The sequence below is a fragment of the Castanea sativa genome, chromosome 6, assembly GCF_040712315.1.
Source record: "Castanea sativa cultivar Marrone di Chiusa Pesio chromosome 6, ASM4071231v1".
Lineage (NCBI taxonomy): Eukaryota > Viridiplantae > Streptophyta > Magnoliopsida > Fagales > Fagaceae > Castanea > Castanea sativa.
Window position 1 is genome coordinate 21,773,044 of NC_134018.1, and position 17,491 is coordinate 21,790,534.

At 31.7% G+C, this 17,491-nt stretch overlaps 1 protein-coding gene across 1 annotated transcript; it reads right to left on the reverse strand.

Annotated features, from left to right (window-relative positions):
* Positions 1-9,545: 9,545 nt before the first annotated feature.
* On the reverse strand, positions 9,546-13,908 carry LOC142641682 (protein DETOXIFICATION 18-like). Its single transcript, XM_075816160.1, has 7 exons — positions 13,575-13,908; positions 11,441-11,985; positions 10,925-11,011; positions 10,772-10,828; positions 10,429-10,667; positions 10,234-10,352; positions 9,546-10,065 (listed from the first exon to the last, which is right to left on the reverse strand). Exons 1-7 carry the CDS (start codon positions 13,854-13,856, stop codon positions 9,934-9,936), a joined length of 1,461 nt encoding a protein of 486 aa, XP_075672275.1. The 5' UTR covers positions 13,857-13,908; the 3' UTR covers positions 9,546-9,933.
* Positions 13,909-17,491: the final 3,583 nt, after the last annotated feature.

A 17,491-nucleotide genomic window follows, 5' to 3' on the forward strand; every position in this document is an offset into this window, starting at 1 on the left:
CAGCTAACTTTTACATTTATCTATAGTACTTTCAATAAAATAGTTTCAGTTTTAACTACATAAGTTGTTTCTAAATGGACACTAAAACTTGTCAAAAGAAACATGTGTGTGTATTGAGGCATCTCTCAAAAGGTAAGTGAGAGAGGCATAAGTGAATTTCCAAAGATTTAAAAAAAAATTACAATAAAGGAATTATCTAACTCAATTAAGCCTACTACAAATAAATTTTGAATTTTGATAGAATTAAATTGTGTCTGAATATTACATTTTTTATTTTTATTTTTATTTTTATAATTCAATCTACAATAATGGGAAGCAGTGGATTTTAATGCCAAACATCTCTGTTGTTAGTTGAATTATAAGACTCTTGGTGAGTGAACATTATATAGAGTAATTTTATATTTCATCATTAAATTAAATTAAAGAATGTATTTTTAGTCATAAAATAACAGTTTATTTCTAAAATAGATATTTTTTGGGTAAAATATCTCTAAAATATATTATCTTAGAAGAAAACACCAAATCCACATTGCTTTTGTGACGTGGCTTGAATTGGAGTCCGTTAAAGTTGGTAATGGCTCATTAGAGGTGTCATTGCCATAAAGTGAAGTAGGGAGGGAATTGAAGTTTGGTCCAACGTTTAAATTGTAATTTTTTTTTTTCCTTTTCCATCTTCAAACCACAAAATGTAAATCCGGGTATGCATCTAGAAAGTCATAAAAGTAGGCAAATTTAGTATTAATTAAAATTTCTCCAACAATGATTAGAAAATATAAGGCATAATAAAAGTAGGCAAATTTAGCTATTACTTCCTCTTCTTTTGTGGTCAGTTTCATGTTCTCCAAATTGTTGATAACTTCGTCCGCCATCGATGTGTGGTAAAATAAAATACAGCCCCTTAGTATCTAAGGGAGGGAGACACCTCATATACGCACGAGAGGGAGGAACCCTTAGTGTCACCTAAGGGAGACAAAGTAAATTTGAATGTCTCCATTAAAAATACAAAAAAAATATGTCAGTTAAGTTATAAAGCTTTTGGCATTTTAGACTTTTGGTGTCAAAACGTTATACTGTTTAATAATATCTTTTGTCATTAAATTAAATCAAGGAACGTATTGTTTTTCATAAAATAATAGTTTATTTCCAAAACATTTTATCTTAGAAGAAAGCGCACCAAACTCACAATGCTTTGAATATACTTGTGACGTTACTTGAATTGGAGTCTTTTTTTTTTAGGGAAATGACCTTGTGTTCTTTTCCTCATTAGAGGTGTCATTGCCATAAAGTGAAGTTTCATTTGGACTTTGAATGGAGGGAATTAAGGTTTGGTCCAATCATTCAATTTTGGAAATCATCTATTATTTCTAAATACAATACTACTACTTATCATTAATGTGATAGTCACTTCGTAAGTCTAAGTTATTGTGAGGTGGGGGGAAAAAGCTTCTAGAAAGGTGATAGGCCAAAAACGTATTGACCTCTTGTGATAAATTAATTTGATTAATTAGCTAAGTTTAATTAATTAATCAATTTAAAATGCAAACGTGTGGTAGTACAAACAAATCACCAATAAACTAAAGTGCAGCGGAAAATAAATTGACACAGTGATTCGTTTACGAATGGGGAAAACCTCCAAGGCAAAAACCCCACCGGGTGATTTTAAGGTCACCACTCCCAAGAATCCACCATTATCAAAACAAGTGGTTATAAGTAAAAGAATCCCAGTACCTCCAGTTGAACCCTTATCCCATTATCCAATTGGACTTGTTTTGTAGTGACAATTTCTCCTTTTAATGTACAGCTCCCAGTACGTGACTAACCAATTGCGCGGATCCTAGTATGCGACTTCAATCACCAACTTGAGAAAGATGTTGGCTGCAAAGTTCTTCTTCTCTTCAACAGATGAAGATCATGAAGTTGCTTAGTCACAAAACCCTATATTGTACAAACACAGCAGCTTCTTCAAGAACTAGGGCAAAACTAGGTTTCCGGTCACACTTGTGGAATTATGCTCTTGTGCAATTGTGCTCTCAGCTGTATAACCAAATACGGCCCTTAAAATAATCCTTGTATATGTTTAGGGTTATGAGAAAAGAAGTCCCAAAGACATATTCACGGATTGGAATCAAAACAGATCTGAAATTCTGTATTTCATAAACCTTGATAGATGCCTATCTGTCGAGCTGCTGTTGAGTCACGGGCTTCATCAACTCCACAGATCTTGATAGATGCTAGCTGTCGAGCTTTAATGAACAACACTTTCTCAGCTTGAATCTTGGACAGACTTGCATGACTTCAATACTTGGACTTGAATTTTTGTTCCTTAAAGTATTAAACACATCTTAGATTTACCCAAATACAAGCAAAGTGCGTTTTGTCAAAGGATTAACCAATTACATAAAATGTTGACATATGTTTCTAACAACCAATCACATATGTCCTAAGAAAAGGAGTTTTACACACACACACACGCACACACACACACACACACATATATATATATATATATATATATACACACACTTGATTATGTTAGAGTGAGATTTTTATCTTAGATTAAAATAAAATAAAATAAAATAAACACATTAATTATTGTTGTTAAGTGAACCTTAATTATTATTGCTTAGAATATTTTTATCAATTAGTTTATGTCTTTACTTTGTACAATTCTTTTATTTAACAATTCAACTAAAAACTTTGACAACTATTGGCCTTTGTAATTCTATGAAGAATTTTTTTGTTGTGCAAACAATTGTTTTTGTCTTCACTCAATTGCTCCCTTGTCCCACCCCTTTGTCTAATTTTTTATTTTTTAAAATTTAGAATCACCCATTGTCTAATTGTTTAATTTTTTTAGTGTTAACATTTACTAACTACTGATTGACTGACTGGCCCATGCCCTAATCCCCATTTACAAGTAACAAATTAAAAACACATTCAAATTCAACCACGTTACTCGCAAATTTGACCAAAAGTTTTTAATTAATTGTAACTTTATTTACAAAAATAGATTATTAAGGGGATCATATTCAAGTTTATTTCAATTGGACTTAGACTTAAAAAAAAGATTTAGAATTAGGGATTTAAGATGTTATATATATATGGTTAGGTTCAAGTTACACCTGGTGTAACTCTAAGCAACGTTACACCACCCAATAACCTGTTATATAATTAATATTTTGAAAATCCCAGTGTTGGATTACATGTCCTATATGTTCTTAACATTCATATTAATTTTCATGTCAATTGGATGTTATTTATTATTTAATCCATGACTCATTTTTTATGCATTATTGTAAAATAAAAAAAAAACTTGATCGAATTTAAACAATTGATTGATAACATGACTATTAATTTTTGATGACTTTGAAATTTTGCGTTCATGAAGAATATATAAAGATAAAGTAATCTATGATGAATTTGTCAAAATTTGCATCCAATTAAAAAAATATTGAATAGTACATGCTTAAAATTACACTAGGTACAACTTGAACCCAATCCACACACACACACACACAACCTTCTGGTGAAGAGATACATGTAGTGGTTTCAAAAATTCTTGGACTCATGTGGCTTGAAATATTCAAAATAGTTGAGAAGTTAATGCATGGAAATGCAGAGGGCTTTAAGTTTTTGAAAAGTCTTTCAAATTATGATGATAAAAAGGATTGGATACAACTTCTACTTAGTCCTCATTAATTTGTTCTTTTAGAAGTTGTGTATTTTGGATATTTAATTTATCTCTGTTGATTTATAACTTTTTAGCTGTTAATAACTTTAAAATGATTTTTTAGTTTGGGATTTTGAATGTTGTAAAAAAAAACCCATGCATTTTGGTGTTCTCTAGAGTTGATATAAAATATTTTAGTTGTCAATAATTGGCAAGATATTTTTTTTGTTGGCTACGACTAAATATATTTAGTCATCATCTTGTCAATTGGATTATCAATATTAGCTCATGTATTTAAAATTGAAATGTAGAAGGATTAAGAAAAATAATAATTGAAGAATATATTTTATTGATCTTAAATCCAAATCCAAATCCAAATTTAGGTATCCAAAACATTAAGGGTAAAACTCTTATTATTTTTAGCGACAAATATCTTTCGTCACTAATTCTTCCTTATAGTGACAAAAAGATTTTTATCACTAATACTATCCACAGCAATACCTATAGTGATGAAATATTTCGTCACTAAAAATTTTAATTTTAGTGACGAAATATTTCATCACTATAGATTAATTAAACTCACGCCAAAGTTTCCCTCCACTGGCGCCCATTTTTCAGATCACAATAGTGACGAAATTTATTTTTCGTCACTAAATGTTATAATTTTTTTCATTATTAGTGACGAAATGCATATTTCGTCTCTAAAGCTGTATTTTTTGTAACAAAAAATATTTTCTCACTAATTTTCATCATTCAAAATACATTTTGTTGTAGTGAGAGTTGTTTGTAAGAGTAGTGACTCTTAAACAAATGTTGTACTGAAGGATGTGGTATGTTCAAATTTTGTGCTTCCATGATAAATTTGTATTGAAGGATGTGGTATGTTCTAATTATGTGCTTCCATGATAAATTTTAACCAATTTTGATACATTGATTTGCTGATGTTATTGTTATAATTATCCTGATTTTTTCTCAACTATGCCTTTGATTTCTAAACTGTAGAATACATGAATGAGCCATTGAAGCAATATCACCATGATTGAATTACATTATGCAGTAAAGTTGTGGCCAAACCTGTATCGTATGTGTCATGTGATTGGGCATCATGTTCAAAATGTCTTGAGCTTGATTTGAAACTGTTCAGGGTTAATATAGTTTATCTTAGGAATAGAAGCTAATACAAGCTCATGCAACTATAACAAACATCTTCCCCATATTTATATTTCAATAGTTATTCATCCTATTTATTTCGTATTAGTCTTGTCTAACAAGCATAACAAGCACCTCATCATTCGGTATCAATAAGTTCTGCAGCTGAGCCACACCAAAGAAAAAGAGTAGGAAAGATCCACTCATTGAAGTTGTTGTAGATATTGGTTCATCTCTTAAAGAGTATTGTTCATCTGTAAAAGGCTACTTCATAGCAAAGAAAAATCAAGAACCACAACCTTCTGGTGAAGAGATACATGTAGTGGTTTCAAAAGTGATTGGACTCATGCGGCTTGAAATGTTCAAAATAGTTGAGAAGTTAATGCATGGAAATGCGGAGGGCTTTAAGTTTTTTAAAAGTCTTTCAAATTATGATGAAGGATTGGATACAACTTCTACTTAGTCTCCATTAATTTGTTCTTTTGGAAGTTGTGTATTTTGGATATTTAATTTATCTTTGTTGATTTATAACTTTTTAGTTGTTAATAACTTTAGAATGATTTTTTAGTTTGAGATTTTGAATGTTGTGAAAAAAAAACCCATGCATTTGGGTGTTCTTTCTAGTTGATATAAAACATTTTAATTGTCAATAATTGACAAGATATTTTTTTAGTTGGCTATGACTAAAAATATTTAGTTATCATCTTGTCAATTGGATTATCAATATTATCTCATGTATTTAAAATTGAAACATAGAAGGATTAAGAAAAATAATAATTAAAGAATATATTTTATTGATCTTAAACCCAAATCCAAATCCAAATCTAAATTTGGGTATCCAAACAATGGAATTTCAAATGATGAATTTCAAATCCTTCGTTATTTAAAAAGACCCAAACAAAGAATATTAAAAATCATGGGATTTCAAATCAAGGCATTTTAAATCAATGGATTTCAAATCCAAATCCAAATGTTGCTATTCAAACACAACCTTAAAGAGTTCTCAAAGTTTAATAGTAGACCGTGCAAATAAATGGTAGATGAGCCCAAAGTGGTTTTTGGCCCATTGCTTGCATTATTAAGCCATAGCTCAAGGGTCTATTTAACAATCTCAAAGATACATTGAACCCTTGAGAAGAAAGATCTGGCGACCCATTTTAGTAGCTCAAAGTTACACTAAGTGTATGTTTGGTATGATTAATTTTGCCAACTTATTTTATTATCAACTTATTTTTACTACTATTTATGGGTCTCATTACACTTCTTGGTATTATTCATGGGTCCTATTGTATTATTTCAGCTAACTTTTTACCTTTTCAGCAAAATAAGTAGATTCCAAACAGGCCCTAAGTATGCATTTGGGTTGAGTTGAATTTTTCAGCTTATATCCACTTTTAGCTTATTTTTGCTACTATTTACAGGTCATATTACACTTTTTGGTACTATTCATGAGTCTCAGTGCACTATTCAGCTAACTTTTACCTTTATCTACAGTACTTTCAGCAAAATATTTTCAGTTTTAACTACATAAGTTGTTTCCAAACGGACACTAAAACCTGTCAAAAGAAACATGTGTGTTTATTGAGGCGTCTCTCAAAAAGCAAGTGAGCGAGGCATAAGTGAATTTCCAAAGATTTTTTTTAATTACAATAAAGGAATTATCTAACTTAATTAAGCCGACTACAAATAAATTTTGAATTTTGATAGAATTAAATTGTGTCTGAATATTACATTTTTTATTTTTATTTTTTATAATTCAATCTACAATAATGGGAAGCAGTGGATTTTGATGCCGAGCATCTCTGTTGTTAGTTGAACTAGATGATATCCTGCGCAATGCCCGGACTACTTTACAATTTTATTTGAAATCATTTTTATGTATATCAAAATCTACACATAATACTTACTAGTTATTTTTTTGTATAATATTTATGTTTGCTCACAATATTGTTAATTTTGAAACTTGATTTTCTTAATTATATTTTCTTTAAAAAAATTGTATAACATTGTAAGATTATAATATTATAATATTTACTGTTAAAAATAGATTTTATTTTCAAACTGATTAAATGATTTTGAAATCTACAAATAAGAATTTAAAGTATATAATACTTTTATATCCTAAAATTACCTAAATTTTAGCAACCTATCAAACACTTTCTCAACCACTCTATTCTCACAACCAAATGTAGAGACCTTGATCACAAACACCCAATTAATTATCTCAATGAAATTAAGGAAATCATTTGTAAGTATCAACATAAAGAGAACGTGATTAAACAAAGAGAAATTTGCTAAAAACACATTCATTTATCAAAATTCAATCGTCTTTAGTTGGGCTTTTGTATCCTTAAAAAAAAAAAGCGAAAAACACTTCTAAATCACCATTGATTTTTTGTTTTTATCACTATGGCTCATACCGCACAAAATAGTAGTAAAATAAACTTACAAAGAAACCTACAAATTATGAATTTTAACACAAAATTAATAAAAAAAATAGCTAACTTTATAAATAATCAATTAGAATGTTTCTTTTTCTTTAGCTCTAAAAAAATACATTTATAACTTTCTCAAACCAAAATCTCAAACACCCAAAGACTCCAAGCAAAACCTAATCTTCACAAAATTTACAATGTCTAACTTCAACATCAAAACCGTAAGCTACCATCACTGAACAAAAAACGCAAGCCCCCTTCCTTGGTCATAGCCTACTAATACGGGTTATGATCAACTGATACTTAACGTTGGAGTTATGTAGGTGTCATTGAAATGTTGAAAGCAAATGACATCATTTTTGATCTAAGCATATTTGAGATGGGATGGTATGAAAGGCTATGGACATGTGTATATAAAGGAGTAGAAGTGAAAAGGGTGAATGGAAATGCAAAGAATTTTTTGTGTGTGAGAGAGATGAAAAGTCTTGAAATATTGAACCAAATAAAACAAATAGTAGTCTTAAAATATTGAATAATAATGTAACAAAATTAGTCTTAAAACATTGAACCAAAGGAAATAAAGAGTCTCTACCTTTAAATTTGTTCTTAAGGTATTTCAATGTGGCTTAAAGTATTTCAATTCTCTTCATAGAGTGCGCTACATGGCAGAATCTCATACTCTCTCGCATGAGTTCTCTTCTTTTATATATATATATATATATATATATATATATATATATATATATATATATATATATATATATATATTGATTGATTGATATTGATATCGATTGATTATAAGACTCTTGGTGAGTGAACATTAAATAGAGTAATTTTATATTTCATCATTAAATTAAATTAAAGAATGTATTTTTAGTCATAAAATAACAATTTATTTCTAAAATAGATATTTTTTTGGTAAAATATCTCTAAAATATTTTGTCTTAGAAGTAAACACCAAATCCACGTTGCTTTTGTGATGTGGCTTGAATTGGAGTCCGTTAAAGTTGGTATTTGGTAATGGCCTCGTTCCTTTCCTCATTAGAGGTGTCATTGCCATAAAGTGAAGTAGGGAGGGAATTAAAGTTTGGTCCAACGTTTAAATTGTAATTTTTTTTTTTTCATTTTCCATCTTCAAACCACAAAATGTAAATCCAGGTATGAATCTAGAAAGTAATAAAAGTAGGCAAATTTAGTATTAATTAAAATTTCTCCAACAATGATTAGAAAATATAAGGCATAATAAGTAGTTTAAGGCGTCTGATCATTTTCATATATTTTAAACTCACAGACACAGACACAGACACAGACACAGACACTGCTTGATATAGCCTCTTGTTGTTCTAGCCATCCTTAATAGCCGCCACAAAGACCTTGGCAGTATTTATCGCATCTGGAATAGCCATAGTTTGGCGGGCACCGCTTAGGATAGCAAGCCTTAAAGCATTGAAAATCATACACATAATAAGCTTTCCCAAGCTCAACACAAGCAGCAAACATCACAACCATGGCAATGAGGAGCAGAGCTAGCACTTTGGTTGAACCCATTTGCGCTCTGCTTCTTTGTACTTTTTAGCCTTTAATTATAAATTGTGATGTGTGGGGGTTTTGTTTTGTGGGAGTCTTTCCATTTTATAGTAATATACTTACGTTGGAAAACAAATGGGAGTTGAGAGGCCCACCTATTTTTGGGTTAAACCATGGGGTCGTTTAGTTGATTTATGGTGTAGGTATAAATGAGCGGATTATCATGGAGTTAGTTAGTTATAAAGATACAATAATAATGTGTAAAGAGAATAACTTATGCTTACAATTTTGTCATGTAGTAACAAATATGGTTATATATAATTGTGCAAATATAATATGTAACACTCGTCAATAACAAGTATTGCTTGTGCATCAAAGTATATGGGGTTTTAGTTTTGTGACAGAGGATCTAAAAATTCCTTTTAGATTGCTGTTTGGATTTTACGGATTTAGATAGAGTCTAGACTATTGAATATATGTTTGGGGACGGCATAGATTGGTCCATGTATTACTTTTACAATAACAATAACTAAACCTTAGTCTTAATTTTGGGGTCAGCTATGGGTAATCAAGATCATTAAGAGCATTCTATCAAAAATTTCTACTATCCATTTTCTAATACTAAATATAAGCTTAGCCGGGAGTCTTGTTACTCAATTAGTTGACACTAATTTGTGTTTTTAATAGAAATATCCAAGATTTAAATTCTCCTTTTTCTAACCATTGAATTATCAAAAGAAAAAAAGAAGAAGAAGAAGCTTAAATTAGAATTGATTATAACGGTACTAGTTCTGGGATGCCTTTTTAATGCTGCTTGATCCCAATCCATCTAGGGGTTATTGAGAGGTCCTTTAACACAGATCTCAAACTAAAAGAAAATAAATGCTTGTATTTTACAACACTAGTTTCAGATTAATATGTTGAAGGACATTGACCCTTCTTCTAATCTTGTTCTTTTGAGCCAGTGTAGGGAAAAATCCATAGTTGCAGTTTTTTTAAGTCATAGTTCTCGAGATAGGCCAAAAGTTCAATGTTTGAAGGAAGCTGCAAAATCTCATGCATAAACTGCATATATGTCTCCCAAGATACGTCACAGTCCCCAGTAGTCTGTGTTGCTAATCACTCCGTGAGACAATGCCTGACGACCTTTTTCTAAACTAAAACTGGATATTCATTTGTGTTGTTCTCGGAGAGATCCAGTTTAGCCCATGTTCTTCGCAGCGTAACCAACAAGAGGGTGACAGCTTGGCAGGATAGACCGCAGATTAAGCCAATCCACAAACCCTGTACAGAATAATTCATTGCAGGCAAATTTTAGATTACTAAATTTCTTTCTAAGCACGACAGATTCTCAAATTGCTATAAAGGAAATATGGAAAACTTATGTCTATGTAGACAAGTATACTGATTTTTAGGCTTGTTTGTGAAGAGACTACTATAAATATATTTCACCTTAGCCTGTAGTTTCAAAGTAAAACCAAGGAGTCCTGCTATTGGTACTCCAATGCAGTAGAAAGTTGCCAAGTTAACATACACAACCAAGTGCTGCCAACCACTTCCTCTGGCCACCCCTGCAGTATCTATATCATTAGCACCAATAACTGTGGATCAATCTGCACATATAAAAGAAAAGTTAAGGATTATTACCTGATAAGACACCTTGAACAGAATCAGATATTATTGAAATTGCAAGTAGAGGTGTCAATGAAGAAAATTCTCGTATGATTTCATTGCTGTTACTGAAGAATCCAGCCCAGATGTTATGACCAAAGCCAAGAGCCAAAACAACTGTGAGTGCTAGAAGGACAGAGAGTTTGATAGCAACAGCCATTGCACTCTTAGCTCGGTTTGTATTTCCTGCTCCCAACTCATTTGATACCCTCGTGCTGTAATCATCAGTTCTACTTTTCTCAATATCTGTGACTAAATACAGAATGGAAGTACTAGAAGGTATAAATACAAACCACTAGAAGTTGTTCAACTTACTAACCTTGCTGCAGCACTGAGACCATATGTGATCATGTAGGCAACAGTTTCTGTGTTCACACTGAATATATAATCCAAAAAAGGAAAAAATTAGAGTAAATCGTGAAAATTAGATCTTAAAATTTATAAAAACTAGGGGAAAAGATGTAATACTTACCACATTGCAATCAGAGATGTAGTTGTTTCTGAGTTTTGCATTATTCCTGCTAAGAAAACCAGAATCTCGAAAGCCCAGTACTCCAAACTGGCAAATTTTTTGACCATGTAAGACTAATAAAATTTTTGAGGTCATGTTTCATACCATACTCCTATGTTTCCTAATAGATCAGTACGTTAAAATGACTCACTAGCTGAAACCCTTTGTATTGAGACGTTTTTTGACAAATTGCCATCTTTAATTAGGACTGGATTTCCTTAATTCATTTCAGACCAGGTTCAATTTTTCTTTTTTCTGGTCATGGTACACCAATAACATAAAGAAGATTTTATAAAATTTTGCAACACTTAGCTGAACATGTCTGAGTGATTGTGTTTCTATCTTTGCAAAGGTTTTCAATTATATTCTAAATGTTGTTCACATATTTTTGTAAGTCTGTTTTAATGTTTAATTCTATACAATTAGCAAGAGCTGAAGAGCAAGGCAATGAGATAAAATAAATGAAGTTTCACTTACCATACCATTGCTGCAGAGGGCAGTGCTAGTTTTAAATTGGTAAAAATGTAATGGAATGAATCCAATGAAAATCCTTCCCATGTGTGGTTAAATTTTTTTGTGCCGACTACATACATGGCCAATATAATGACTGACAGCCATAATGAAATTGAAGTTGCCAAAGAAGCTCCTGTGAAACCAAGACCTGTCAAATGTACTAAAGCATATGCAATGCCTATATGAATAATCAACGGTATCAATGAGAATACAACAATGGGCATAACCACAGACTGTGTCTGAAGAAATCTCAAAATGTTCTGCAGAAAGCCATATGCAAATAGTCCAGGAATGAGAAATCTCATATAGAGAGAGGCGGTCTTTGCGATGCTAGTATCTTGATGAAGTAAGATCAATATTGGTTCTGTATAGAACCAGATGATGGATATAATGATAGAGAATAGGAAGGATATGATACAAGAGGCTTGTAGATAGATCCCCAGCATTCTATATAATTTTGCACCAAACCCTTGCCCACATAGTGTCTCAAGTGCTCCACTTAAACCAACCTAAAGATAAGATTCAAGAATGAAGAATCACAGTAAGGTTAAATAGGAACCGTAGCTTAAAAAGACAATAAATTGACTATGCAATCTAATCAGAGTATAACTCATCTTGGACGCAATTGAGTCACAATCTATAAGCTATATTTCAGGTATTTCCAACTATGGACACTTTATGAACTACATACATTGGACAAGTAACTCTCGAGAACATGACATAAATGGGTTATGGCAACACATTAGCCATAAAAGACTGAAAAGTACTTCCAAACATTCTACTGCCCACAAAATAAGTGAGAGAAAGTTAAGAGCAACAAATTTACTGTGAAAGTGGGGCTGCCCTTCGCGATTGCTTTTAATGACATACAATTAAACTCTCAAAGAGTAACTCTCATTACTTTTTTTTTTTTTTTTTATCCTTTTCCGCTTACAGTAGGTGAGGGTGGGAGGATTTATGCCCAGATTCTCTCTGTAGAACAAACCCGGCAATGTCACCAAATTACAAGACTATTGGTCTATCATGACTTGGAGTTCTTTACGCGTTCATTTATTTATTCAAGCATTCCTGTGCTACAGGACAGTTACACCAAAGTAAATGCCTATTCAAGGAGGGTGAAAATAGCCCACTATCATTGTTTCCTGAAAAAATTAGTAATATGCTACAAATATAAAAAGATTTATCACCTTTTTGAAACTCATGTTGGTAAAACTTGAGTTTATCCTTTGAAAAAATAACTTTCAAATTTGTTGGAAAATTTTTCCAAGTCGAGTATCTAAAAAGTGGTAGATTCTTACATATTTTTAAAATAACGATAGATTGCTAATTTTTTGGAAAATAGTGATAGGGGCCATTTTTGCTTTCAAGGACTGCTATCACATGACTAGAAAACTTGGCCGACAGCTTGAAACAGACCAAACTCGTGGACCTTAGTTTTCTATATGATGATATAATCACCTTTATACTTTTGCTTTTTGACTATTTACATGGAATCTTGATTCGAGCCTTTACTATCACCATCATCATCTTTGTCGGATTTTTGTCATGTGGAGGGAATTACACAAAGATGAATAATTTTTTTTTTTTTTGTCAGAAACAAAATTGCAATTTAAAAATAGGAATACAAACGATATCAATGATCATATAAAATACCAAATCATATTTTAGATTACTTGTACCTTGATATCCTTTTGTACTCCTTACTAGATAGCATAACCATTTTTCCCTCCCAGCAATGACTATGTTGCAGCGCTCATCCATAGACTAACTTGATTTTCATTCATATAAAAAAACAGTTTGGCAAAAAAAAATAAAAGTTGCGGCGCAGTGATTATCCAGATCTACCTTGATCTGTGATCAGCTGAGCAAGAATAGGATTCATTTCAATTTTTCACTCATAAAGCAAAGAAATATTTTCTAGTTAACCCAAAAAAAAAAAAAAATCTAAAAGAAAGTTTAACAATAGAGCCATATATATACTAATATTTATTTGCTACCTTTTTTTTAATCATATGTTCTTTAAAGACTAAAGGGTAACATAGGAGAAAAAGAGGGTTTAGATATTCATCACATAACTACAACAACAGATAAGAGTTACCATGAAAGCAAAGCCGGTGACAGTTGCCCAAGAGTTTGCAAGAGTGGCTCCAGCAAGCTCAAGCTCACCAAGGTGGCCGGCAAACATGACAGATACCAAGGTGATCAAGTAATAGAAAACGTTTGTAAGAATCATTGGTAGCGAAAACAAGATTTGTTTCTTGGCCTCTTCCACGTCCAACACTTTCTGCCACCACCTTTTCTTAGTTTCTTCTTCACCATGACCAACCTCTATCAAAGGTGTTTTACTTTCTAAATTTGTGTTCGCTAACATATTATCCATTTTCTTTGTGCTATTCTTCTTCTATCACTTGTTCTCAGAATATAATGGTGATAATCAAGTGGAACTATGGAATATTATAGACATCGATTTTTTTTTTTTTTTTGAGAATCTGACAGACATTGATTTGACAGCTATTGTAAGATATTTTGGCATGTCCTTCATTATTATTATTATTATTAAGAATTCGCGAGATATTAGTTGCCACTGCGGAATACGTCATCATATGTATATATATCTCACTCTCCCTTGCCATATTTATTAGTATAATGTAGACCTACTTCTTTCTTGGATTCTTGGTACTTCCAAAGCAGTCCTTCCGTATTGACCCCATTCCTATTGATGGGTTAGATATGTAAGTATTCTCCTTACATGAGGGTGGGCTCCATACTTGTCGGATCCACCTCTTTTATAGGAGATGATTCTTTCATATTTCAGATGTATTTTTTCTCATTAGAGAGCACAAAATACAATTAAGTATTTTCCTTTTCCTACACTCATTAGTCATTATCACTGTCTAGACTTGAACTAATAGTTACCTATATTTCCTTAATATAAGTTATTTGTCTTATTAATTGTGTTTCACTTTTTTTTTTTGGGTTAAACACGCATATATATATTAAGCACTAAGGCACCACAAGTCTGTTACAAACATAACCGGCTTTATTACTAGCCAAGATTTCTTCCACCACAGGCGCTGAGTTATACAAAATAAGGTGGTCTAAATGAAGATCAGCCCCCATCCTAGCTAATCTGTCAGTACATCTATTCGTCTCCCTATAAACATGCGCCACAGTGCAGTTAAGGAACATCTTCATCAAGCTCCTAATGTCAAATAACAAAGGTTCAAGGCTAAGGTTAATTACAAAAGAGTTAGAAAGCAAATAAACAAGGAATTCAGCATCCATATCCACACAAATATTCTCAAAATTGAGCTGTTTGGCCATTAGAAGCCCATCTCTAAGAGCCCACAACTCAGCCATGGTACTTGAAGTGTTCCCAAGCTTCCTCAGACATCCCGCAATCCAATCCCCATTGTTGCACCTAAGCACAGCCCCTCCACCAGCCTTCTTCGAGTTTCCCAAAAACGATCCATCCGAGTTTAATTTCACCCATCCCTCCTGAGGTTTAAGCCAAGACACCTGGGCAAAAACTCTTCTTGGTTTATAGGGAATTGTGTTTCACTTTATGCTATACTAATCATAATTTGTCAAGTATTATTTTTACCTTTTTTATTTATAAAACAACTGAGTTCAAAATGAAAATACAATATAGATAATTGCATGTGTTGATGTACAAATTTCAAAAAGCAAAAATGTTATGTCGATGTTTAAAACTTGAAAAGTGAATGTGTACAGAAAATGTGAAATACGTTAACAATGTAAGAGTATATCATTTAAAATAGAAAGTCAAATATTTTGCCACTATTATCTTTCAGTTCAAGTGGCAGGATATTCGGGTTAACACATGGGATATAACCTTACTTAATTTGTTGAAAAGATTCCCTTAAAAAACAAAATAAAAAGTTGTTGAGAATATTGCTCCTAGTATCAATTGTTGAGTTGAACTGAGGTAAAAGTGTGCCTATTGTCTAATGTGGCCAAATATATCTTTTAGAGACCACATCACCACAGAGCTGAGGTGATTGCAGTGAGAACTGAGATCATGATGGTGATGTTCCTTTGCGGGCCGAAGCTCAAGCAGCTCTGTTTCTCAGTAAAGTTGGCTTAAGAGGAGACAATAGGAGGGGATGCTAGTAATGTTACAGACCCTATAAGTAATTACACAATGCTACTCCACTAGTCCATAGCAGCTATTATATATATCTGATAAATCTCTTTTGTTTTACTGAAATTTTCCCATGTTGTAAGATTTGGTAATAGACTTGACCATGATATTGCAAAATCAGCAGCTTCATTTTCTACGCAAGGAAGCACACCGTCTCTAATATTCTAGGTTCTGTTTTTATTTCTGTTGAAGGAGATGGTGCTTCTTCCTCTAGCTGATTGGCTCTGTAATCTCTTTTCCTCCTTAATGCTATATATATTCCAAGTACTTTAAAAAAAATTAATCTTTTTTAACTTTAATTTTTGTTTAAAAAGGAATTACAAAAAAGAAGAAGAAGCCATATCATCAAATAAATAAATTGTTTTGAGACGCTGGTTGATTGAGACAATATAAACCCCACACTGGTAGAACAAACAAGTACAAATTAAACTGATTGTTCAAAGAAAAAGGAAGTTAATAATTGATTGAAACATGGGCTATTCTGTAACACCCACAGTATTTTTTTTTATATCAATTTAATTATTATACGTAAATTATAAAATAGGCCTACAATTAAATGGATTAAATTAATTTGGGCCTAAGACATTAAAAATAAGATAAGTGCTATGAGATACGAAACCCGAATAAGGTGACATAAGTAAAAATATGAGTCTTGATAACCTTAGTCTTTTACCCTTTTAAGTTACACGTATAAGCACATCAGAAGTTCTTTTTCTTTTCAGCCACAACACACAATTGAGCTCTTTTTCTTTTCTACTCTAGAGTTGTGCATCAAAATTCGAGGTAGAAGTTTGAATAGTCATAGCTAACAATTCTTATAAACTTAGACTATCATTATACTAATATAAAAGGGCTATATTAGCTAAAGGATGATCAATATGTCAAGAAGAGCCGCAGACTATGAAATTGAACCCAAGAGAGGGATAGGCTTGGACTTTGTCACCATGTTAAAGGGAAAAGAGTTTGCATTCACACCTAGCCTCTATTGTTGACCAAATTACCATGTCCTTTTTATTATTCTCTAAGCTAGTCCAACGGCATCAAGGGATCAATAGGCTACTAGAGTGATAATTTAAGGCTATTTTGGTGACTTCCAATATTAGATTGAATATATATATATATATATATATATATATATATATATATATATATATATAATATGATATTTTGCTATGAAAATTTAAAGTTTTTAAATCTTCTTGCCGAAAAGCAATCACACCATCCAAAATATAATTGGTTGCTAGCTTTGACAATACTTGCCGGTCAATTAAGTCCACCAAGTCATACATGTGTTTTTCCCAGCATCAATTAGAAGTCTTAAGGCTTTGAGATTGCTCAGGTATATGGTCCTCCATAGGCTTTAGGATTGATTTGACAGAACTATAAAATGTGGATTCTACTATTTGTAATAGATAGTAAAAATACGTGAAACAGAACAATTAGATTAAAACTGAAAGTGAACTGGAGAGTTACATAAATAAAAGTAAAATTTTGAATATATTAGTATTGTCTAGGATAAAATTGTTTAAGTGTAAAAATAGATTTTTAAGAAGGAAATTGTGTATTGATGGACCTATTTTTGGTGTTGCTGGTTTTAATTCTACTGATTCATTGTGACTCAAGGGTGATTGATTCCTTTAATTTTTGCAACTAAGAGGTAAGTGGTGTTTGCTAATTTTGGGAGTTTTCCCAAACAGTGTTGATTAATTAAACGATTTTATATCAAAGGAATATGTTGTTATTCTATATATATATATATATATATAAATGGATATTTTATAATTTCTTGATGTGTACATTAATTATTCATTTTATGAAAAACTTGCGGGACAACTTAAATTTATTTAAAT

Bases quoted from the DNA above. Each gene is read 5' to 3' on its own strand.
- LOC142641682 (XM_075816160.1), bottom strand. From the start codon at position 13,856: ATGGATAATATGTTAGCGAACACAAATTTAGAAAGTAAAACACCTTTG. The intron at 11,012-11,440 runs GTAAGTGAAACT...AAAATTTGCCAG, and splicing joins CCCTCTGCAGCAATGGTATG to TTTGGAGTACTGGGCTTTCG. The intron at 10,668-10,771 runs GTTAGTAAGTTG...TGATGATTACAG, and splicing joins GGTCTCAGTGCTGCAGCAAG to CACGAGGGTATCAAATGAGT.